This window comes from Kogia breviceps, chromosome 12, assembly GCF_026419965.1.
Source record: "Kogia breviceps isolate mKogBre1 chromosome 12, mKogBre1 haplotype 1, whole genome shotgun sequence".
NCBI classification, from domain to species: Eukaryota; Metazoa; Chordata; class Mammalia; order Artiodactyla; family Physeteridae; genus Kogia; species Kogia breviceps.
This window is the reverse complement of record NC_081321.1, coordinates 2,017,740-2,043,597: the sequence shown is the minus strand read 5'-3', so window position 1 is coordinate 2,043,597 and position 25,858 is coordinate 2,017,740. Positions and strand designations below refer to the sequence as shown.

Here is a 25,858-nt window from a genome sequence, read left to right as displayed (position 1 = left end):
AGTTTTTCTCACCATTCTTTGAAGTGAGGATTTGTATGTGGCTTTGGAAAGTATGGACTGTTCGATGAAACGCTTGTATGGCTTCAATTCGTCTTCCTCCTTTCCTCCCTCCTTCCATCCAGCCACCTATCTATTCATTTGTTCTAAATATCACATATTTCCTGTAAGTTATCCTCTTGACACACCTGTTTCTTTCTACTGTCTTCCAGACTCTTTCTGCTTGTTTTCCTTCTTGGGTTATTTGTTCCCTCTTGTTAGAAGTCTTTATCTTCACTCATAAAGTAGACCTTAGGAAAATAATCCTCTCTGTTTTTGTTTTAACAAGCAGGCAAGCTCATATTTGCAGCCCTCATACTAAGTATATGTAGAAGACAAAAGTAGAGACTTTTCACATTACTGAGGTGTCTGCTTCAGTTATCATACAGTCTGGGAATTTGGTCTCTTTTCTTGGAAACCACCTTTATTTCCCTTACAAATGGGAGTGTGGTCTTCAAGCTACCCTGCCTTTCTAGGCAGTATTTGCTTATGTTTCAGGTGTTTCCAGTAATTTGCATGTCAAAGTGTAGTACCTGTGTTATCTCTAGTGCTCTGGCCTTCTAGATTCAGAAACAAGTATATAGGCTATTATTTTTAAAACTGAATTCCCTTTATTCATGGATAAGGATCTGAAAATTCACAAAGAATATTATTTAAATGTTACATGCTATAAAAATTCTGTATTCAAAGTTTGAACCATCATGATTCTCAATTCACGAGGATTAGCCAGACTTTGAAATCTGAGGCTCATCAGGAACTGCCTTCCTTCTTTGCAGGGGGCTGCTCTAAGGCCAAATGGTTCTCCAGGACCTGGGCATGCACTGTGGTGTGACAGACATCACAGAGCACTTGGAATTGGCTAGGACTGTGTGTAGCAGGCCCTTTAGGATTTTTGTTTTTGCCTGTCATTTCTGTGTTACTAGGATTCTCTCTCACCTCACCCCACTTAAAAAAAAATTCTCTTGGTTTGTACCTTGCCTGTTTGTGTATTTACTGACCTCAGTGCAGTCAAAGTTCAGCATTTACGCAAAGTGAGTGGCAGCGTTAGCTGTTTTTCTAGTGGTGTGTGTCACTGCGCATTATCTGGATGGACTGCTTTGTGGGTATCCATGTGGTTTCCTGATGAGAGAAAGGAGGTCCAGCTGCATTCACTCTCACAAGATGGCCATTGTTTCTGCATGATCTCTATCCAACATAGCATTGTCTAGCCAGTCTATCAATAAGTATTTATTGAGTGCCTACTATGAATGCCCAGTAGTATGCTGGGTGCTTTGAGGGATTTTTTTTAAGAAAGGGGAGCAAGGAGAAAGAGAAAGAAATGGTGACAGATATTTGAGGAGTTTAAAAGCATGTTACCATGAAATAGATATGCTCTGGAGTTCCTTAAAGGTGAATTTTTGTAGGGGTGGAATCCTAGAGTATTTTGGCCTAGACTAGCTTCAAGATTTGGATTATTCATAAGAACAGAATGTTAATGTTAAGGAGTTCTTCAAATTTGATATTTTATATATACCTTTAAAAAATCAGTATATCAAAATATGTAGTATATGTCCCACAATTTCAGGATTTTAAGAAAGTCATTGGAATGGAAAGATATTCATAATATACTAGGGGATTACAAATGGTGTGTAGGTATACAATGGTCAATTTTTTTGGAGGCAGTATAGAGTCATTATAATATAGTATTAAAAGCACAAGACTTCCCTGGTGGAACAGTGGTTAAGAATCCGCCTGCCAATGCAGGGAACACAGGCTTGAGCCCTGGTCCAGGAAGATCCCACATGCCACGGAGCAGCTAAGCCCGTGCACCACAACTACTGAGCCTGTGCTCTAGGGCCCGCGAGCCACAACTACTGGGCCCGCGTGCTATAACTACCGAAGCCAGTGCACCTAGAGCCCGTGCTCTGCAACAAGAGAGGCCACCGCAATGAGAAGGCCGCGCACCACAATGAAGAGTAGCCCCCGCTCGCCGCAACTAGAGACAGCCTGCGCGCAGCAACGAAGACCCAGCGCAGCCATAAATAAATAATAATTAAAAAGGTTAATTTTATGTTATGTGAATTTCATCTCAATAGATTATTCTTTTTTAAAGTTTATGAGCAGCCATCATCATCTTACAAAGATAATGACTATAACTGTCACTTATTGAGTATTTACTATAGGCTGGAGACTTCACATGTATTTATTCTAATCCTTATGGCAGCATTGCAAGATAGGTATTAGGAACAAGAAAAACAAAGAACTGTATTAGTGGGCTTAAAAAATTCTTTGAGATACTGACTTGAATCACTTTAAACCTAGTTTATCAATCAAATTAAGAGTGAGCTCTTGAAATCGAATCAGAGACTGGCCAGTAGGGAACACTCTTGTTCTTTACTTTGCTCTGGTTATGTTTAGAGCATCTTAAGTCATAAATTTAGATTTGTTGTATTAATCTGATACTTTGGAAACTGCCAGTTTGAAGCATCTGATTATGAACTTGCACTTTTTTGAATTTTTTTTAATCTTACAGTTTTCTGTATTGTAGTTGAAAAGACTTTGTTTTCTCTTATAGAAGAAGTGTTTGTATTTGCAACCTCATGTATTTAAGTTTGACTTTTTTTTGGCTGCACTGCACGGCTTGCGAGATCTTAGTTCCCCAACCAGGGATCAAACCCGGGCCCTCTGCAGTGGAAGCTGAGAGTCCTAACTACTGGACCGCCAGGGAATTCCCTAAGTTTGATATTTTTGATTTAAAAGAAACAATGAAAATTATACTTAAAAATTTAACGAAAATATATATGTTGTATGAAATAGTTTAAATGTGATTTGTTTAAAAGAAATAGTAAATTAATTTTTTTAACTCGGAAAGGAATTTCTGTTTTGCTAGTTTATTTTCTTTTTCCCTTTTTCTTTTTTCTTTTTTGGTGCCTAGTTCTAAATCCTGGTTAAATATACTCTTTTGGGGGTTTGTCAGATATCGCTGTTTTAGGCGTGACTGGTCCGTTGAGAACATTATATCAGCCATCCCCAACCTTTTTGGCACCAGGGACCGATTTTGTGGAAGACAGTTTTTCCACAGCTGGTGGGGGTCGCGGTGTGGGGGGATGGTTTGGGGATGATTCAAGCGCATTACATTTATTGTGCACTTTATTTCTATTATGATTACATTGTACTATATAATGAAATAATTATGCAACTCACCATAATCTAATGCCGCCGCTGATCTGACGGAGGCGGAGCTCAGGCGGTGATGCGAGCGATGAGGAGCGGCTGTCAATGCAGATGAAGCTTCGCTCGCTCGCCGGCCGCTCCCATCCTGCTGTGCCGCCCGGTTCCTGACAGGCCAGGACCAGTAGCGGTCTGTAGCCTGGGGGTCGGGGACCCCTGCATTATGTGAATGAATGTTTGCCTCCTTCAGTAGCACTTTGAGTTTAAACACTGGTGATCATTTAATGAAAACTTTTTGTTTTTTTTTAATGTAGGTTTTAGCAGGGGACAAAGATGGAGTTTGTTTTTTTTTTAAAGTATTTATTTATTTAGTTGCTCCGGGTCTTAGTTGCGGCATGTGGGATCTTTTAGTTACGGCATGCGGGCTCTTAGTTGTGGCACGTGGGATCTAGTTCCCTGACCAGGGATCGAACCCGGGTGCCCTGCATTGGGAGGGCAGAGTCTTAACCGCTGGACCACCACGGAAGTCCCTAATGAAAACTTAGTAACATTTAGTAGTTAATCAATATTTCTTTTTAAGCTATTTTAGTTACAGCTAATTTATTTTTTTAAATTTATTTTTTGGCCGTGCCATGTGTGCGAGATCTTAGTTCTCTGACCAGGGATTGAGCCTGGGCCACTGCAGTGAAAGCACTGAGTCTTAACCACCGGAATGCCAGGGAATTCCCTAGCTAATATTTTGAATTATTTTAGTAATGTATATTTAGCATAAACTAAGCACTTTTAAAAATCATAATCCATTGTAGAAATATAGGTTATATCATGTAATATATAGAATATATATATGCCTAAATAATCAAAACATAAGCTTCATGATAAAACATTTACTCTCTGTATGTGAGATATACTTAGATATTTTAAATTTTACTATTTTACTGAAAAATGTAGGTTGTCAACCACTAGATTGACTTTTGAAAAGTCGGTAGTGTCTATGAAAGTTTGCTATAGGAAAGTAGTTAATGTTTGGGGGAGACTCCTCAAAAATCTGTGCAACTTTGTAACCAGAACAGTTAAAAGAAATAATAAATGGTACCTCAGGAGATAACTTGGATAGCCCCAGGACTGCAGGTCAGTGTGGCTGGAGGCTGCTCCAGCGGGTATTGAAAACTCATAAAAATAATCCAGTAGAGATGCTTGCTTGTAGTGCTGAGACAGTGCAGATGGAGGTGGATCTCTGAGCAGAAGACCAAGTGCAGCCTGCCTTGAACTGAGAGCTGTGAGCGCTTCAGGGTGCACTCCTCTAAGAAGGGAGCCCTGCTGCAGGGCTTATTTTTAATTGTCCTGAAATAAAGCTGAAAGGATTCCTGTTTATGCAGCAGCCAGGCTGAGGGCATTCTCCTTTCCTGCTGAGGTATAATTCTGCATCTGCCCTCTGTTGTTCCTTTGCTTTGGAAAAATTGCTTATGAACCAACAGAGCTTTGATGTAATGATTAGTCCTCTATTTATCATGATCATGATATTAAAAACACACTTTATAGCAAAACAGACTCTGTGTGTGTCCTTTGGAGTTTGCCACTTTGACTGTATTCCATTTTAGCTACTGCTTTATAGAGTAATTTCCATAGCTGGTTGTGTCAGCTTGACATTTTGGTTTCAAAGATCCTGTTATAGTCTTGTTCCAGATGTCAAACAGTGGCTTCAGAGTTTCTGAATGATAGGCATAAACTCTTACTAGTGCTTTTGTTAGAAGCATAAGATGATTTTACAGTTTCTTTGCTACTGTCTGTGTCTGTAAACTCTATGTGTGTTGCTTAAATGAGAGTTTCTCTTGAGTATACAGATCATATTTATATTGCCTAATGAAGCTTTTATATATTGGTTTCATGTTATTTGCTGCCTAAGTTTTACAATTCTGTGAACTTTGAACTTGATTAGAACCTTGGTGACAGTGGGGAAGGGATTTGATTTTCCTAACAGGCAGATTTTACATATAGGAAGGAAAGCAAGGAAAACTATTGCTTAATAGCTTCTAAGTGTCCCTCATTAGTGTATATTTGAAGGGTCAGCGATTTTCATAGTTTATGTGGTTGTAATCAAAGTTTCTTTACTGGAGACTAACTTTACTCCTAGAAGACTGACTTTGAAATATGTGGAAGGGCCTGTTATCAGAGTAGCGCTGCTAAGAATATTGTTCTGTGTGTTCTTTAATTCAGTCTCTTTTATTTTATGAAACACAATTATGTTGTCTTTAGGAAGCAGATATTGTATTTTAGCAATGTTGCTTCTTTCTCTGAACACAGGGTAGATAATAGTAACTTGTAGAGTCATTTTTAGAACATTTTTTTCCTCATTACAAAGTAATAAATAAATATGGTAAAACGTTTTAAGAATACATAAATGTATGTAGGAAAAAAACTCTCCTGTAATCACATTTGTCATAGACATACCCAGTTGGGATTGTATTTGTGTGTCTATTTGTCTGTGTGTGTGTACACACACACTATCTCTCTCTCTCTTTGTATTATTTTTTAAATTTAATATGAGGTAAGCATTTCTCCTATCTTTGTACATATTCTTTTTTTTTTTTTTTTTTTTTTTTTGCGGTACACGGGCCTCTCACGTTGCGGAGCACAGGCTCTGGACACGCAGGCTCAGTGGCCATGGCTCATGGGCCCAGCCGCTCCACGGCATGTGGGATCTTCCCGGACCGGGGCACGAACCCGTGTCCCCTGCATCGGCAGGCGGACTCTCAACCACTGCACCACCAGGGAAGCCCTATTTTCACATTTCTGATTATTTTCCTATGATAAGATTGTTAAAAAAAATTGAATCTATTCATCAGAGGGATCAAAGGAATTATAGGAGAGTTTTTCCCATGTAAATTTATGTATTCTTAAAATGTTTCACACGTATATGTATTGCTTTGTAATGAGATAATGTTACAAATATGACCTTATAAATTACTATATTATCTACCTTATATTTGGAGAGAAAAGCAACATTGCTAGAAGATAGGAAGTTTCTGCTTCCTAAGGATGATACAGTTGTGCTTATAAAATAAAAGAGATGAATATACTTAGTGACACACTATTTTCTAGAAGGATTGGACCACTTTAGGTGATCAGATGTATAAGAACGCATGTATCACCTTACCTGTTCATATAATGTTTATTTTGCCTGAAAAAAACCTTTTACCTCTTTCAAAGGTTAAAAAGTTTTGTCTTACCTTGCTTTCATTTGCAACTCTTTGTTTACATTTTCATGTGTTTATTGACAATTTGCATATTGTCTGTGATTGGTATATTCCTATTTGTTAATTTCTCTTGGGTACAGGAAGGTCTTAGTATTTCATTGACTTATATGGGCTTTTTCAGTAGTGAGGATAAAGTTCTTTCACAGTTGTGAATAATTTTTAGTTTTTGTCATTTGCTCATTAGTTTGAGTTTTGATGTATATAATTCTAGATTTCTAAGCAGTAAAATGTACTATACGTTTCTTACATCTGTAATTTGTAATTTCTTATATTTCTTTTTTTGTTTAGAAAGTCCTTCCCTATCTGAATATCATTAAATATGTTTATATATTTTTCTTTTTATTTTCTAATTAATTAGCATTTTATACCTAGTTCTTTAATCTTCCTGGAACTTATTTTTAATTTTGTGTGGGGAGAACATATTTATTTTGATGTTTTCCTAATAATTGAAAAGCTTTCTAAATACTGTGATCAGTCTCTTTTCTTTTGGTTTGTGGCATTTCCTTTTTCTTTCTTAAGTGCTTAATTATTGTGAGATTTGTTCCATTGATCTCTTTGTTGATATTCTTTTTCCAGGACTACATTGATTTGATTATAACAGGCTTGCAATTTGTATTAATGGCCGATTGGGCATTGAAAAAAATTTCCTTCAAAAATATATATACACACACACACACATAGACACACACACATACATATACACATATACATATATATATATATTTGCCATTCTTAACTCTTTATTCTTGTGTGCTGCCAGACATTCTTACCCCACTCTTCTTACATGCTGGCTGCCTCAGGTGTCAGCTTAAATGGTACTTCTTCAAAGAGACCTTCCCTAACCATCCTGCCTAAAGTAGGGCAGTCTGTGCCAGTATCAGCACAAATAAATCAGTCAGCCTTTCAGAAGTCATTTCCTTTCACACCAAATCTTCCAGATGCAGTTCTCATGTTCCTCATTATTGGGTGAGCTGTTAAAATGAAGGCAACTATTGATCCACCATCAGCTCCTATTTAATTGCTTAAAATTTCCAGCAATTAAATAGGAGCAAATTCTGTCATTTAAGAGAACTGACTTACTATTTAAGAGTATAAATTCTAAAGTTGTAGTTAAAAAACTTATATAGTACATTTTTTAAAAATATAGTACATTTTTTATTATGTCCTAGATGAAAAAGACAGCCAGTGTCTGGGACAAAAGATCAGCAAGGCTCTGTAAAACCTTTGTCCCATTTTAAAGTGAAGTATTAGGACATCTGTGCCGTAGAGATCCAAGCGAGTGTCCCTGAGAATTTTCAGCTGCGCCAGAGTGGTGACTGCTCAGCAGGCTAAACTGGAGAGTGTGGGATGATTATCACAAGAGGACCACACACAGTGATGACATGGAAAGTGATTAGTTACAAACCATCAGTAGCATAAGAAAAGGATATTAAAAGAAAGTTTTTAGAGGTACTGATTTCAATGAGAAAAAGCTGGTGAGATATTTTGATTCTTTACTAATTGGTTTTCTTCATGCAGGGCTTTCAAAAAGAAAACAAGTAATTTTAGCACACCAACCAACTTTATTCTTCATGAAAAAAGAAAGCCCTTCGTGATTTTAATGCTGCTTAACTCTTTTCTTCACTGTTCATGGGGTTATCATCTTAAGCAAACAAACAAAAAATTGCTGATTATAAGGCTGTGGTGCTTCAATGGCAGTAATGGCACTGACCCTAGTACAATTTTCAGTAGATAAAGAGAGCTAATTGATTTATAACCATTATTCTAATTAAATAATCATAAATAATAAGGTTCATGTTAGGGATTATGTTATCAATTGTGTTGTTTTGTCCTTATTTCTCACATGTTTTAACTTTGGTGAAGAATTACAAGCTGTAAATGGTACAGATGAACTGGTTTGTAGGGCAGAAATAGAGACACAGATGTAGAGAACAAACGTATGGGCACCAAGGGGGGAAAGTGGCAGGAGTGGGTGGGTGGTGGTGGAATGAACTGGGAGATTGGGATTGACATATATACGCTAATATGTATAAAATAGATAACTAATAAGAACCTGCTGTGTAAAAAATAAATAAAATAAACTTCAAAAATTCAAAAAAAGAAAAAAAATTACAAGCTGTAATCCAAATGAATTGAAGGGACTATTGAGATGATCCAGTCATTGCTTTTTGAAAATCACTTTAAGCTGCAGACCCCTTTTTTCAAATGAATATTCTTCTGATATGAAAATAAAACTTATTTTTAAAAAAAATTTATTTATTTTTGGCTGTGTTGTGTCTTTGTTGCTGCGCACAGGCTTTGTCTAGTTGCAGCAAGTGGTGTGGGGCGCAGGCTTCTCATTGCGGTGGCCTCTCGTTGTGGAGCACGGGCTCTAGGTGCATGGGCTCTAGAGCGCAGGCTCAGTGGTTGTGGCGCACAGGCTTAGTTGCTCCGTGGCATGTGGGATCTTCCTGGCCCAGGGCTTGAAGCCGTGTCCCCTACATTGGCAGGTGGATTCCCAACCACTGTGCCACCAGGCAAGTCCCTAAAACTTATTTTAAGAAGTAAAATGAGAAAGAAGGCAAAGCTGTTCTGATTGAGACAGGACTGGGGAGCCCAGATGCCCCAGTGTGGCCCTGCCAGGCATTCCTGAAGATGTTCTTTAGAACCCCTAGGGCTTCCCAGGGCTGGGTTCAATAAGCCACTAACCAAACCTTTTGATTTTACAAACAGCAGCAACAACAGTAACTGCTATTTATCTTACTGCTAATTATTATAATAGCCCTGTAGATTAATTAAGTTTCATAATGTTCATAGTATAGATTAATAAATTAAGGCTCAGGGTATTTAATTAACTTCACTGAAGTCATCCTGATGGAACCAGGAATTGAACCGAGAGCCAAATCTTTCTTCGTCTGTGTTCTCTCCTTAGAGAAAGGGTCCTTATCAACTTCTTTCAGTTTCTGTGACACTGTTTTCCTGAGTTCTACCCACTTCTCTGACTGCTCCTCATGTCTCCTTTGCCCGCCTCTTACCCTCTGTCTGCCATCTAATGTTGAATCAGTCCTATGACTATCTCCTCTTGCTGTGTTTTCTTTTCCTGGGGAGGCTCATTTCACTACCTTGGCCTCAGTTAACATCTGTGTATGAGAGCTTCCACACTTACATCTTCAGCTCATATCATTCCTCTAAGCTCCAGACCCACATGGCCAGTTGCTCCCTGAAACCTTTTCTCAGCATCTCAAAAGCACATTACATTCAGCTCAAGATTTCCCCTCAATTCTGGTCCTTCCTTATTTTTTCCCATTTTTGTTTATGGTGCCACCAACTTGTCCGTGGTGTTTAAGTCAGAAACTTCAGAATTTTCCTTGATTGCTTTACTCCCTCATTTCCCACCCTGCCAAGTCAAATCCTGGTGATCTTTTTTCTCTGAAGTATTTCTCTAAGCCATCCATTTTCCCACCCCACAGCCACTGTCATAGTTTGGTCATGTCGCTGTTGGCTGACATTATTGCAGTGGTCTCCCAATTTTCCACAGTCTTTCTCTTTCCCCCTGATGTGCAGCCTCATTGCAGCCTGTCTGAGCTTTTGAAAGTGCCCATGTGATGTTTGAATCCTGGCTCCACCACTCACTAGTTATGTGAGCTTGGCAGGCTGCTAAGTCTTTCCAAACCTTAGTTTCCTCATCTGTAAAATGGTTATATAATTCTTTCCTCATGTACTTGTTCTAAGAATTAAATGTGGTAGTATGTGCCTGGCATCACTATTAGTGATGATGGTAGAGATGATCATACTCTGCTGAAAACTTTTTCAGGGCTTCCTGTTGCCCTCAAAGTCCATTAAAACCCTTGTCACACTTCCTTGGTGCTCAGTCTCCTTAATCCCTCAAATGTGCTGTGCCCCCTCCTTCTTGAGGGTCTTCACCTAAGTAGTCTTCTCCTCACAGTAGAAGTGTTGTGTCTTTAAATAGTTAATGGACGTTAATGCATTCTGTAGATCTCACCCAGCCCCCAAATCTTCTCTTATCTTTTACTACCTTGGATTTATAGCTTTTATCCCTGTTTGCAGTTATAATTGTGTATTTTTGTTGCTGTTGGGATTAATGACTCTCTTATCCACCATTATCTGTCTTATCTACCTTTTTTTTTTTTTTTTTTTTTTTTTGCGGTACGCGGGCCTCTCACTGCTGTGGCCTCTCCCGTTGCGGAGCACAGGCTCCGGACGTGCAGGTTCAGCGGCCATGGCTCACGGGCCCAGCCGCTCCGCGGCATGTGGGATCCTCCTGGACCGGGGCACGAACCCGCGTCCCCTGCATCGGCAGGCGGACTCCCAACCACTGCGCCACCAGGGAAGCCCTGTCTTATCTACCTTTATGTGGAGACAGACCATGTTTATTATAGCCAGCTGGCATTGTATCTGTCCGGGAGCACAATGCCTGCTACTAACTAAAGATCTTTCTTCCCAGTCAGGGATTATACTTCAGTATTTTTTTTTTTCTGTCCTCCAATGTTTGGTTAAGTTTATTTTCAACAGCACTGCCTCCTTTGTGGGCAGAATTGTCTGAAATGGACTCTTTCATGTTAATTACTAGCTCTTGTTCTTGATGGAGAGAACTCCCAAGGTAGCCAGAGCCCTCTCAGAATCTGTAATTCTTCTGGTATTGAAATAGGCTAGGGGTTCGTTTTCCCACCTAGGATAAAGTGCTGTTCTTGTGTTCCTGTAGGTTTTGTGTTTTTGCGGCACTTGTCTATACGTTGGGATTCATATTTTCTTTTGCTAAAATCTGTATTAGAAATATGAAATATTTTAGGTTCACTAACACCATCAAATGTTCCTTTGTGAACCTCTCATTTAAGTTTTCTTGTTTTTGTTTAGATACCTTGGGTTAAGCAGGTAGCTTTATTTAAAAAGCCAATTTTCCTTATAATATGGAGATCAAAGAATGTGTTCTTAAAAGCTGTCAGAAAAAAAGAATTATATAAGCATCTATCCCAATTCATAAATTTAGTCTAAAAATATTTTAAACATTAGTAATGAATCAGGTATCCCTGTATTATTTTTTGTTTCTTGAAAATACCTGATAGAAAAAAGAAGACTGCTTATTTATTTATTTTTCCAATAAATATGAAAGGGATAGAAAGGAAATTCTTGAAACTGTTGATTATTGTTGCTTTCAGATTTTCAGTGTCCTTATCTCTAAGATCATTTTTATAGGAATCTTTTTTTTTTTTTTTTTTTCTGTACGTGGGCCTCTCACTGTTGTGGCCTCTTCCATTGCGGAGCACAGGCTCCGGACGCACAGGCTCAGCGGCCATGGCTCACAGGCCCAGCCACGCCGCGACATGTGGGATATTCCCGGACCGGGGCACAAACCCGTATCCCCTGCATCGGCAGGCGGACTCTCAACCACTGCGCCACCAGGGAAGCCCTATAGGAATCTTTGACATCAAAATTTTGGTACTGAGATTAAAGTAGTTGTATTTTGTGGGGATTCTCAGGGAAAGATGCCATTTTAGGAAGTAGGGTGAGCGGAGAGAAATTAGGATTCTTTCCAATCTTTTCTGTTTCTTCTCTAATTCCTTCTTTCAGAGAGAAAAGATCCTATGGGTAGAATTTTTTCTTTTTTAAAAAAATTCTCATGCTTTACAGTGATACTAGGGCTCTGCTAATTAAAGTAGCTTCATAAGTAACAACTTTCTTTGAAAACACTCTGTTTTTATTCCTTATGGATGGAATTGAATGCACAATCATTTAGCTTTTTTGTTTGTTTGGTTTTTAAGTAGCAACCCAATCCATTTCCACCAAAAATTTCCTTCTAGGGAAGTGGTTTTATGATTAATGCAAAGTGTTATATGATTAATGGTTCTGTAGATATGAAACTTATAGGCTGGATATCTGCTCCCTTTTATCATCTGTGTCATGCATCTTGTTTATAGTAAATTGAAAAAGGTACATTTAAATGATCAGTAAGGTTGAAGACACACTCTACTACCTGCAGTTTCATTTCTGTGTATCTCCTTGAGAGAAACTTTTGCACACGTGCACAAGGAGACAGGTGCTTGTTGTAACAGTGAAAAAAGTGGAAAAACATCTAACTGTTCCTCAGTAGGTGAGTGGATAAGTTGGTATTTATTCACAAAATGGATTATGAGTACACAGTCCTTTCCTCCAAAATACTTAGGGAACGTGTATGTTGGAATTTAGATTTTTTTCAGATTTTGAAAGGTAATCCAGTATATAAACTTCATATTGTGTAATACTCCCATAGGGATCTGGACAATACCCAGTAATCAAACATATTAAATCTGTAGCAAAACTTAGGAATATTCATATTAAATTGGATAAATAAATGGTAAAGAGACTCATAGCAGTTGAGTCAGGTTTTTCCATTAAGCTTGGAGAAAAATTTAGTCTTTTTAAAGCTCTTTGGATTTTAGAATTTTAGGTAGGGAATTGTGAAACCTGTATTATACAGTTCATAAAAGTGAATGAACTAGAGTTATGTAAATCTCAAACACGTTTTAAAAAAAATTGAAGTATTGTTGACATATAACATTATATTAATTTCAATATTTTGCTATTGGGATACATTACAAAATGATCAACACACTGGCTCTGGTTAACATCCATCACCACACATAGTTACAAAGAACTTTTTTTCCTTGGGATGAGAACTTTTAAGATCTACTCTCTTAGCAACTTTCAAATATGTAATAATCCAGTGTTAGTAACTAGAGTCACCATGCTGTACATTATATTCTCGGGATTTATTTATTTTTATAACTGGAAGTGTGTACCTTTTGACTCCCTTTACCCATTTCACCCGCTCCCTGTCCCCCACCTCTGGCAACCACCAATCTCTTCTCTTATCTTTGAGCTAGTGGTTCCCCCCGCCCCCAAATGGTAAGATTTTATTTTTTTAAATGGCTGAATAATAATATATACACATATGTATATAGATATACACGCCACATTTTCTTTATCCATTCATCCATTGATGGACACTTAGGTTGTTTCCATATCTTGGGTATTATAAATAATGCTGCAGTGAACATGGGGGTGCAGATATCTTTTTGAGTTAGTATTTTTGTTTTCTTTGGATAAAAACTCAGAAGTGGAATTGCTGGATCTAATGGCAGTTCTACTTTTAATTTTTTGAGGAACGTCCATTACTGTTTCCCATAGTGGCTATACCAGTTTACATTCTCAGACACATTATGTTGAGTAACATAAGCAGTTTGCAAAGAGAATCAAGAACAGATGACATTACTTATGTGAATTTTAAATAAGCAACAGTGAGGGGTGGGGGAGAGAGAGAGAGAGATATCTGAAGCAAATAAGGCAAATTGTTGATGTTGATTTCCATATGTGTTGTATATTTGAATGAGTCTCTGTAGCCCCAAGCTTCTGCTTTCTTCTCTAACCTTTTTAAGAATGCAGGGTTACAACTGAAGTAGGTGATAGAGCATAATACATGATGGAACTGGAAGTGTTCTTAAAATCAACTCAATTATCCTTCTTTCTTTTAAGTGAAGTCATTCCTACTTGTTAAGAAGTTTTCTTGAATATTTATTTACTTTTCCCTTTTCATACCTATATCTGTTACTTTTTAAATATATTTATTTTTTGTGGGAGTATAGTTTACATACAGCAAAATACATGGATCCTTCAGTATCATAGTTCCATGAGTTTTGACAAATGCCAGTAGTCATATAATGCAGTCTTATGAAGATATAGAACATTTCTGTCATCCCATAAGATTCCCTTGAGCTCCTTCCCAATCAGTATGTTCCCTGCCCCCAACACATAGATAGTGTTCTAATTCCTTTCACTTTAGTTTTGCCTGCTCATGAACCTCCTATACATGGAACCATATAGTCTGTACTCTGTTGTGTTTGGCTCCTTTTGCTCAGCGTACTGTTTTTTTTAAAGTTTATTTGTGTTGTTGCATGTATCCATAGTCACCCTAATATTGAGTAGTTTTCCTTGCATGGATATTGCATAATCAATTTATCCATTCTCCTGTTGATGGAGTTGTTTCCAGTTTTGGCTCTTATGAATAAAGCGGTTGTAAACATTTTTAGACAGGTGTGTTTGTGGCCATGTTTTTATTTCTCTTGTGGAAATATCTAGAAGTGGAATCGCTGGGTCATAGGGTAAGTGCGTGTTTAACTTCCCCCTAAAAGTATGCAGTCAGCTGAAGTGAAGTGAAAGATAAGATTTTGTGGTCATAGACCTAAGTATTCAAATTGAAAATACAACGTGATGATTAAATATGGATATAGATAAATTAAAATAATGGTAACACATGTATTTACTGGAGTTTATGTGATAAAATTGGTTAGAGTCAAGAAAACAAATGTATTTTCCTTTTAAATACCCCATGAAGATCCCATATGGTTTTATTTCCTCTCAACATGCTGCTAAAACATGAAGCAATCTTTTGTATTATTGTCTGTTTACTACCTAAATTGATTTTCAAAAAAATTTTATTAATTTTTAAAGATTTCTTTTATCTACTTAACATTTTTACAGAAGTATGTGCAAAAGAGTCTTAGATATGCCTTATTTGATGGTTGCCATGGAAAAATTAAGGGAATGTATGCAAAAAAATTATATTTATACCTTGGTGTTTTGCTTTTGAAATAATTGTGATTTTCTCCATAGTAGTTTGACTTTTTATTGTTATTTTATCCCCAGATGCTTCTTTGGTTTTATTTATCAAGATTCTCTTTCTCTCTCTTTTTAAATTACACTTTTAAAGATTTGTTCCTTGTAGAGAAATGCAGTTAAATTTTATATGTTGATCTTCTATGCACCAGGCTTGCTAAACTCTTTTTTAAAAAAATTTTATTTATTTATTTATTTATTTTATTTTTGGCTGTGTCAGGTCTTAGTTGCTGCACTCGGGATATTCCTTGCGGCATGCAGGATCTTTTGTTGCGGTGCGCGGGCTCCAGAGCGCATGGGCTCTGGTGGGCTCTGTAGTTGTGGCACATGAGCTGAGTTGCTCCTTGGCATGTGGGATGCAGAATCCACGTCCTCTGCATTAGAAGATGGATTCTTAACCACTGGACCACCAGGGAAGTCCCTTGCTGGACTCTTAATGATACAGATATTTTGTCTGTCATTTCTTCTGAGTTTTCATCCTATAATCTCTGTTTAATGACTGTTTCTTGCTTTCTAATTCTTATACCTTTGATTTCCTTCTCTTGTCTTACTGCACTTGGTCTCAGTATCTCTAGAACAAAATATAACAGTGAACTATTGTAGTCTATCAGTTGCCCAGTGTAGATTTGATTTTTACAAGAAAGCGCATTATTAAAGATGTAAGTCTTGAAAAAAAATGTGAGTAATTTGGTTGGTTTATTCTGGTTAGCTGATATTCTTTGTATATGTTCTATGCTGTTTTCTCCCCAAGACAGAATTATTTATGTAAATAATTTTGGTGGGCTTCATTTCAATTTAACACAGTTTAGTGATAGTGGGTGTGAAAGCATCTTAAACAATGGCAGTGTACACGAGTGCTTTTCTGTAAGACTGTGTAAGGTCATGATCTCTTTGTACTCTCCCTCAATATCAGTCTTCCTTGCCTCTTCTCTTTCTCTGGAGGAAAAGGAGTGGGGGAAAGGAGAAAGGAATTCTATAGCTTCTGGAAAGCTTTGGGCACACAGTGACTTCAGTGTTGACATAGCTCTGTGGGACACAGACATGAGCCCCTGTTAGCTTTATGCCATGCACTGCAGCTGAATGTCAGCGGCCCGCACCCCCCACCACCTCACAGCCAAGCTGCTGCCTCCGGGGTGTGTTTATTCAGCTGAATCCACTCCCAGTTGTAGCATTGCCAGGGTTAGCTCTTAACATGTTCACAGCTGATTGGCATCGCTTAACTCTTCTCTCTCTACCCTTCTTCTTGATTTATATGCTAGTATTTCAGGGACTAAATGTGGGAATTTTGTTAACCTCATTGACGTCTGTTGCAGGTGCTTGAAACTTTCGGGTTGTAGAGCATGAAGAAAGCAGTGAGCTTGATACTTAAAATGCCGCTAGACTGAACAGTACCTTTATGGTCCCTTGTATTTAATTCTGCCGTTGCTTTGTTAGTACTGAGCATTCTCAGGTTAAACACTGTGGAAACGGTTACTATAGGATCCCTCTGCTGGTTGGTTTTACTTTTAAGGTTAAAAAAATTTTTATTTTGATGTTATTTTTTAATGGAATGACGTCTTCAACCCTGACATTGCTTAGTATGATATTTTTACTCTTGTAATATCTGGTTTGGGATATTATCTTTTCCTCTTTCTGTACTTTTCTTCCTCCACCCATTCCTTCCTCTGTTTCTGCCTTTTGTTCAGTTTGAGAGTCAGACAGGCTTTCTGGAGGAGATAATGTCTGACCTAAGGATGAAAGGGCAGGTAGGATTTAGCTGGGAGAGAAAGTGAGGGAACGGGTAGAGGATACTCTTTAAGTAGAGGCTAAGGGGTAAGTAAATGGTATGGGAGTTTGGGTAACCGAAAGCTATTTGGGATTTCTAGAACTTGTACTAAAATCAGTTTATTGTCACTTGAGTTGTTGTCTTGATGAGCACACAATAATAGAATGTATTAATGACCTTGGGACTTCCTCATTTTGATAGGTTTTTTTTTTTTTTTTTTTTTTTCATTTATTCTTTAATTTCTCTTCTGGGTTATGCTGGCATAAAGGCAGATGTTCTTTTTTCTCTCCTGGATTCAGTAGCAGAGAGTAGCAGCTAGGAATCTGGAATAATTGCTTGTTCATTTTCTTGACTCTGACATCTTTTTTATTTGTTTGTTTGTTTGTTTTTTGCGGTACGCGGGCCTCTCACTGTTGCGGCCTCTCCCGTTGCGGAGCACAGGCTCCGGACGCGCAGGCTCAGTGGCCACGGCTCACGGGCCCAGCCGCTCCGCGGCACGTGGGATCTTCCCGGACCGGGGCACGAACACGCGTCCCCCGCATCGGCAGGCGGACTCTCAACCACTGCGCCACCAGGGAAGCCCTGACATCTTTTTTAGAGGAGAATAAGCTCAATGTAGCATTCATTTAAACAATTTAATCTATCCATTTGAATTCTGGTGTGGTTGTTTCTTGCATTGTAGTATGTCTCTTGCTGGTGTTTAGATCAGTCTGAGAACTTGGTTTTGGTTTAATATTTGAGAGTTTACAGTGTGCTTTGCTGCACAGAAAATAAATCCTTGTCATCAACTGAAAGAATCAACGGAAAGAATATTAGACTAATGAGCAGATGAGGTGAATTACCTTAGAGGCTCTTCCTTTGTCTCATCTTGGAGATTCAGACTCATTAAAAAACTCTGAGTTTCTTCTAAAATGATAGAAATTAGGATACTTTCTTTTCATATTAAAGATTCATGAATCCAAATCATAGTGATCTTGTAGAATCTAAACTTCATTTGAGTATGTTGCATATATAATAAGTGCTTTTATGTGTCCCATTTCTCCTTCTTGAATATTCTTAATTTAAAATTTATAATAAGGTATAGTGCTGGTGTGTGAGTGTGTATATATAGCTATTAAGTTTTACCACTTTGTAAGCTCTGATTTTGGACAAGAACTCTATCCTACACTTTTTGTGTATGTTGTATAGTATTAAAAGTATAAAAGATACTTGTTGACAGTTAATTATTTGAAAATGCTTCTCTTCACTTCAGATGAAACACAAATAAATCCAGAGTGTATAATTAACTTTTTTTTAAAAATTAGGATTGCATTTAGTATTTTGGCCAGTTTGTATTTGAGATAGAATTTTTTGTGTGTTAGCTGGTAAGGAACTAATTGTTAACAGAATAAGAGTAATTCTCTCTGTTATAGGGGAAAGATGTAATTTTCCAGGGACTTGATTTGCATCTACTATCTAGTAGCCATTTACTTTCAAAATAATGCATGAAAATTTGTTTCTGTCAATCTTTCATCAAAAATTTTTTGAGCACTTATTATACCAAACACTGTGCCGTGCCCCAGAGTAAAAAGATGAAAGTCCCAAGTTCTAGAAAGTTTTTCTAGAAGACAGATACAAAGAAATAAATTGCAGATTGGGCTGGTAAGTGCTCTTCTTAGGGACACAGACGGTACAGCACAGATCAGAGCATCGCAGAGCCTGAGGAGCGACTTGGGTGGTGTTAATAAGAATTATTATAAATGCTTTTGCATCTTGCATTGATAAAGTTTACTCAATGTATGTGTTTACATGTTTGAGAAAAGAAATCGTTCTTAATTTAACGTAATAGGATGCAGTACTGGTATTTTTTCTGATGGTTATCTTGACAAATAGTGCATTGAACTCTCTGGGATACAGTATAATGTTTGTGACGACGACCATTGTCATGTATCCGTAATATTCTTTTTCTGTAACTAGAAATAGCTCCAGACTCCATGGTTCTGTCAGTTTAGAGACCAGGATAAACTGGATCAAAGCGTCCTCTGTTCAGAGAAACTAGTGGACGTTTCGCCTCAGAAGAGCTTTTCTGATATTTGTCTAAAATATATGAAGCATTGCTGTGATCTTTTCTTGTTTTTGAGATTGTAGTTTTCTTAAAAAAAAAGGTCTTAGACCCTATCAGAGATCTAAGGATTTTCATTACAGTTGTTCACAGCATCCTACCGTTTCATTGAGATGCAGCTTGGTGTAATTTTAGCACAAATCCTTGTACTAAATTTTAAGCAGTTATTTTTCCAGTCTTCCGGCTCAAGCTGGGTGTCAGAGTGAGCAGAAGTGGACTCGTGAGTGTTGGTGTGCGGCTTGGAACGTGAGGAGTGTGAGATCACCTTGGAGAGTGTCATGAGCAGAATTCCCAAATAGACATTTTCCTGATATCTGACAACTGAGATCGGCCTACTGAATTCAGCATGTCTGGTTTTGGTCGATCATGGTAAATGTCTGTGATATGTGCAGATATGCTCACTTTATCTTCAGTATGAATGTGCTAGAGAAAGAGCAGCCTGGCTTATTGCCTGCTGCTTCTTTCTTCTCCCAAGGGAGTTGGCAGGAGTTTTTATAAAGTGAATCTAGCTTGAGTGTAGCCTCAAGAAGGGGTGCTGATTCCCATTTCAATGGAGAAAATGGCTGTGTAGCCTTCTCGGCTACCAGTCAGAGCATCATTTCAATTCTATATTCTAGTAAAATGGGTGCAGGCAGAGCTGAAGAAGCAGGGCACGTTAGTCGTTGTGTTTTCTTTCTTCACCAGAACAGTGCTTGCCGTACGAGCGTAATCACAAGCGCTAGAGTGTGCGTGAGACTCTTAGCTGTCGTCAACACCTGTTCCTCTTGATTTGAACGAATTTGGTGATGAGTGTCCAGAAAAGGGGGGACAGTTGTACCTAGGAATCAGTCTCGTTGTTGAATTTAACTTCTGATATTTCCCTGTGGGATAAACTTGCTCAGGATTTATTTGGGTTTTTTGACTTCCAAAGGTAAAGAATGAAACTGGAGGTTGATTATAGGCTTCAGAGAATTAGCATTTTGACACAACTTTTTATTAAGGATTTTGAACTCCAACAACTGTTGAGAATCTTTAGAGCATGATGCGGGTAGTTAAATTTATTTAAAGAATCATGTTCATGAATTCAAATACCTGATAATTTTATTGTAAATTTATTTTTCGTAAGAAAAAGCCAGTGCTTTTCAAGAATTTGAAGACTGCCATAATTGAAAGTTCACTACTTGCTAAGCATAATACCCAAACTAGAAACTATAAAAGAAGAGGTTCTTATCTTTGTACTGAAAAAATTCTCTATTTAAGTTGCCATAAACTATGTTAAAAGAAAAATGACAGATTTGGAAATATATTTGTAACATGCACAGCAGGCAAAAGGTTGTTTTCCAAATATAGAAAGATCTTAAAGTGGATTAGGAGAAAGGTTAAATGTCCCCAAAACAAAATGAGCAAAGAACAAGAACAGATGAGTCACAAAGGAAGGAATACAAAGCACCTGTAGATATGTGAATAGATACTCAGTCTTGTGATCAAAGAAAAGCCCAAAAAATGAAGAGAAGAAAGAAAATACCCCGTTGTCAAAGGTATAGGAAAGTGCTCAGACATCATCTGGTAGAAGTTTAAATCTGTACAGACCCTTTCAGAGATAATTTGTTGTGTGTATTAAAATCATAACTGTGTACCCTCTGATCCAGGAATTCCACCTTTCAGAATTTATCTCCAGGAAAAGTTTGGATAGATGTGCAGAAATATACATGTGAAGGTGCCTGTTATAATAGTGGAAAATGAGAACCAAGCTAAATATCAATTGTTATAAGTAAATTATTTAATATCAACACATTGGAATTCTATGGCAGGCATATTTTTTTCCCCAGTGTTTGATATTGTTGTAAAATACAGCTTACATTCACCATGTTAAATTTACCATCTTAACCTATTTTCAGGTGTACAGTTCGTAAGGTACATTCATATTGTTGTGCAACCATCACCACCATCCGTCTCCACAACTCTTTTCATCCTGTAAAACTGAATCTCTGCACCCATCAGTCACTCCCTGTCTCCCGTCTCCCCAGCCCCTGGCAGCCACTCTTGTGCTTCTTGTCTCTGTGAGGTAGACTGCTCTAGGGACCCTCATGTGAGTGGACTCGTGTAATGTTTGTCTTTTGTGATGGGCTTCTTTCATTTGGCATAGTGTCCATCCATGTTGCAGCGTGTGCCAGCATTTCCTTCCTTTTTGAGGCTGAAAAATATCATTAGGCATTTTTTTAAATTTAATTTTTGAGTGGGTAGTACATACATTTAGTTCAAATTCAAGAGGAGGGTTAGGAGGAGAGAAAGATGGGAAGTGGCTGGGAAGTGACTGCAGATGTATATGGGATTTCTCTTAAGGGGTGATGACTGTTCCAGAATTAGATAGTAGTGATCGATGTATAACTTTTAATATGCTGAAAACTGCTGACTTACACACTTTAAACCGGCGAACTTTATGGTATGTGTGAATTATGTCTCAATAAAGCTATTAAAAATTTTTCAACGTCAGTTACACCTCAGTTAAAAAAATTTTTTATGCGGAATAGAATAAAGTTTTCTTACATGTTGTCCCTCAGTGATTCCAGTTCGTTCCTCCCTTCCTCCCTTCTTGCCTTCCTCCCTTCCCCCAAATAACCATTAATTATTTCTTGTGTAACATTACAGAAGTATTTTTATTTCTTATGATATTTTTTATTTATAGTAAATAGTAAATATTTATTGTTCCCTCCCTCTTAACCAAAGTGGTAGCAAATTGAACACAGCCAAGCAGGCATCTATGAAGTCTTTTCTCTTATTTTTAAAGGTAAAAATGTCTCTTTTTATTGATTACTTGCTTACTGTAGGGGATTTAGATAGTAGAAAAAAGTATGAAGAAAAATGTAAAAAGCTACCCATACCCAGACACTGGTAATTGTTTGCATCCTTTTAGACTTTTCTCTGCATGTATATACTTTTTAAAAATTAGAATCGTGATCATCCTATACTTGCTATTATATATCTGCTTTTTTACGCTTAATATGTTGTAACTAGTTTTTATCAGTAGATACAAATCTACATTTAAAACAATTGATGCATAGTATTGAACGGGGTGGACATTTCTCATTTACTTAACTCATCACCTATTAATATCCATTTAGGTTGTTTCTAATTTTGTCACTGGTATAAACAACAATGAGCATCTTTGTACACTTGCCAGATCGTTTCCTTGAGATATTTACTGCTGTTCTGCAGTTTGCCAAAAATTTTAAACAATGTACGTTTTAACATATATGCCACAAAGATTTCAATGATACTATTAGCTCTGTGAAAAGATGGTGCAGGCATTTATATCCTCATTTTAAATATGAGGAATCTGAAACCCAGAAAGATGGCAATATGTTCCAAATTAGGTTGCTCCTTAGTGTGAGAGCTGGAACTAAAGCTCACGTCTTCTGATTGTGGGTTAGTTTCCTTCCACTGCGGCACACTGCCAGACCTTGAATACCTTGAATACAAAGAGTGATTTTCTATTGTTGCTTCTTCATTTCTAAAAACATGATTCTTGATGTAACTTCCTTTTAGGTTCTTTGTATAATGTTCTAGAATTTATCCATTCAGATTAAAGGCTCATATACCTTCGTTAGGGATACAGGCTAAAGATATACCCTCTGAAACATTTTACTAGCTTATCTGCACTAACATTTTCATTTAATTACTCAAATCACTCACTTATATTGTTATCTTCTTCTGTATAAATAGCTCACACAGCCTCAGTTTTTTGTGTTTTGTTTTTAAAGCTTCAAGTTATCTTATTACCTTTGGGTACTAGCTTCGGTGGGCTGCGAGAATTGCTTTAATTCGAATGCCAGCCCTGTTACTTACTGTGTGATCTTGAGGTGAGTTATTTAAGTCTGTATGCCTGGTGTCATCATCAATAAAATTCAAATAATAGTACATGTGTTACAGTGAGCATTAAATGAATTAACACACAAGGAGTGCTAAGCACGTTCTGGCGTGCACGCATATGTTTATTATTTAATGTGTTAACTTAATTGTAAAACACTTAAAAGTCATTTTGTATTTTGACATCCTTTGTGTTTTTTGATGAAATTTTTTGTATTATGTGTCCGTATTCCTATAGATTTCCCCTGTCTGTCCCCTCTCCTCACGTTCAGTTCCATGTAATACCTTCTGTTAATCTTGAGCACTGTCTTTATTTAGTCAAGCCAAGTGAGGAGCTGCCAGACTTACCTTGTTTCCTGTTGGTAATAAACACAAATTAAACTACTGACATTTTACAGATTATCTCAATCATTTTTAAAGACAGGGTAAAACAGAATAATGTGAATCCTCATTTGCTAAATGCAGGGTTCTGAGAGCTGTGGTAGCTGCTTTCTCACTCCCTGTAATCTGCTTTGTTTCTGCTCCTTGAGGAGGAAAGCTCATTTGGGTTTTCTTTTTTGTCTTTATACCAGCACATGCAAATGACAATCCAGGCTCTCCAGGATGAATTGCGGATCCAGAGGGACCTGAACCAGCTGTTTCAACAGGATAGTAACAGTAGGACTGGTGAGCCTTGTGTGACAGAGCTGACGGAGGAGAACTTTCAGAGGCTGCACGCTGAGCACGAGCGGCAGGCCAAGGAGCTGTTCCTCCTTCGAAAGACTCTGGAGGAGATGGAGCTGCGGATTGAGACTCAGAAGCAAACCCTGAATGCTCGGGACGAATCCATCAAGAAGCTTCTGGAGATGTTGCAGAGCAAGGGGCTTCCTGCTAAGGCTACTGAGGAGGACCACGAGAGAACAAGGAGACTGGCAGAGGCGGAGATGCACGTCCACCACCTCGAAAGCCTTTTGGAGCAGAAGGAAAAAGAGAACGCTCTGTTGAGAGAGGTGCGTGGCCACTTGCTCCCTTGTCGTGACTCTCTTTTCTCCTGATTGGTCAGCCTTTTGACCTAGATAAATTCGTGTGCTCTCCTGAGCTAGTGCAAGGGGATTTCTTCCTTCCTACCTAAGTTCTGCACTGATTTCTGTTCTGATTTGCTGTCTTGTATGAGATGACATTGACTGGCATGTATACTGGCTTAATACCTTTCTGGGTTTTTTTTTTCCCTCATGATTTCTGTAGACTCATTTTGTTGCTAGAGGGGCACAGAATTTTCTTGATTTGTTACTCATCTCTTGATTTGTTCATAGAGGCACACACAACAAAACCAGAATTAGAGGAACTAACTACTGCTCAATTTTAAAATATTAATAATTGAAAGTAAGCGATTCCCTCGGTTTCGGTGTGCTTATAAAGTCCTAGGCAGCAGTAATGGATGTTTGCCCTGTGGTTTCCATGGAAACTGTTGTCTTGCTGTAAAAGATACGTGATAAAAATTATTTGCTGGGCTTTCCTGGTGGCATAGTGGTTAAGAATCCTCCTGCCAATGCAGGGGACACAGGTTCGATCCCTGGTCTGGGAAGATCCCACATGCCGCGGAGCAGCTGGGCCCGCGCGCCACAACTGCTGAGCCTGAGCTCTAGAGCCCTCGAGCCGCAGCTACTGAGCCCACGTGCCTGGAGCCCTTGCTCCGCAACAAGAGAGGCCACCACAATGAGAGGCCCGCGCACTGAGATGCCAAGCAGTCCCTGCTCGCCGCAACTAGAGAAAGCCCGCGTGTAGCAACGAAGACCCAGTGCAGCCAAAAATAAATAAAATTTAAAAAAAATTATTTGCTGCCCTGGAGGCACAGCTAGAGGGAATGATACAGAGATATGCTGTCACTTATTTTTAGAGAAGAAACTCAGACTTTAGCTGACCACTGTGACTACTGATAATTTTTCGTTTTCTATGTAATGCTTCATTTTAAGAAAGCTTAAGTGAAGAATTCATCTTACATTGAATTTTTAAAAAATGACAGCTCTACTTCCCTATATGAGGTCAGAGTCTTCAGATAATTTTCACATTTGGATAGGGGGAAAAAAATCTGAGCACTATTTTAGTGCCAGCCTGAATAATCCCTTTTTAAATGAAGTGTGAGGAAGGCAGTTAAAGGCAGCAAAACAGCCACTTCCCCTGATGATGGAAACGGTCTATGTCTGCTCTCTGCAATGTGGTAGCCACTGGCTACATGGGACTGTTGAGCAGTTGAAATGTGGTTAGTGTGAGTGAGGAACGGAATTTTATTTAAATATAACTATTTAAAATTAAATTTAATTAATCAAATTTAAATTTAAGTATCTCTGTGTAGGTAGTGGCTACTGTATTAGGTAGTGCAGTGATGCATAATGTAATGTTACCCACTTTTCTTAATAATTTGTCTTGACCATCTTTCTTTCTTTGTCAGTACATGTAGAGTTTTGTAATTTCAATTGAATTTATAATGTTCTGTTGCATTTATTTATATTTCTTACTGTTGAAAATTTAGACTGCTGTTAATTTTTCATTATTATAAAACTGTGCTGCACTGAATATCCCTAACCATATATCCCTGTACATTAATTTTTTTCTTTAGCATAAATTTCCAGAAATGAATTTGCTCAGGGTGTGTACTTTTTCAAAACTCTGAATATCAGTCATGTCTCCCAGAGTGATTGGACCAGTTTATCCTCCCAGAAGCATATACTGTATTTTTACGGTTAATCTGCAGCTATATACGTTACAATCTTCAAATTACTGGACTGTATTGTTTTAGAAAATTTTCTATCAACTCCTGTGTTGTAGGCACCATTCTGAGTTTCTTTCAGTTTACTTTTTTTTTTTTTTTTTTTTTTTTTTTGGTGATATGCGGACCTCTCACTGTTGTGGCCTCTCCGGTTGCGGAGCACAGGCTCCGGACGCGCAGGCTCAGCGGCCACGGCTCACGGGCCCAGCCGCTCCGTAGCACGTGGGATCCTCCCGGACCGGGGCACGAACCCGTGTCCCCTGCATCGGCAGGCGGACTCTCAACCACTGCGCCACCAGGGGAGCCCTTTC

General features: G+C 38.1%; 1 protein-coding gene across 6 annotated transcripts in view; it reads left to right on the top strand.

The window, feature by feature from the left end:
- Positions 1–25,858, top strand: part of ERC1 (ELKS/RAB6-interacting/CAST family member 1) — a 368,179-nt gene that overhangs the window by 54,060 nt on the left and 288,261 nt on the right. For all 6 annotated transcript variants that reach the window (XM_067008464.1, XM_067008463.1, XM_067008466.1 and 3 more), the window contains one exon: positions 23,374–23,790. In XM_067008464.1, the coding sequence (XP_066864565.1) occupies positions 23,374–23,790 (417 nt within the window). The remainder of the gene's footprint in view (positions 1–23,373; positions 23,791–25,858) is intronic.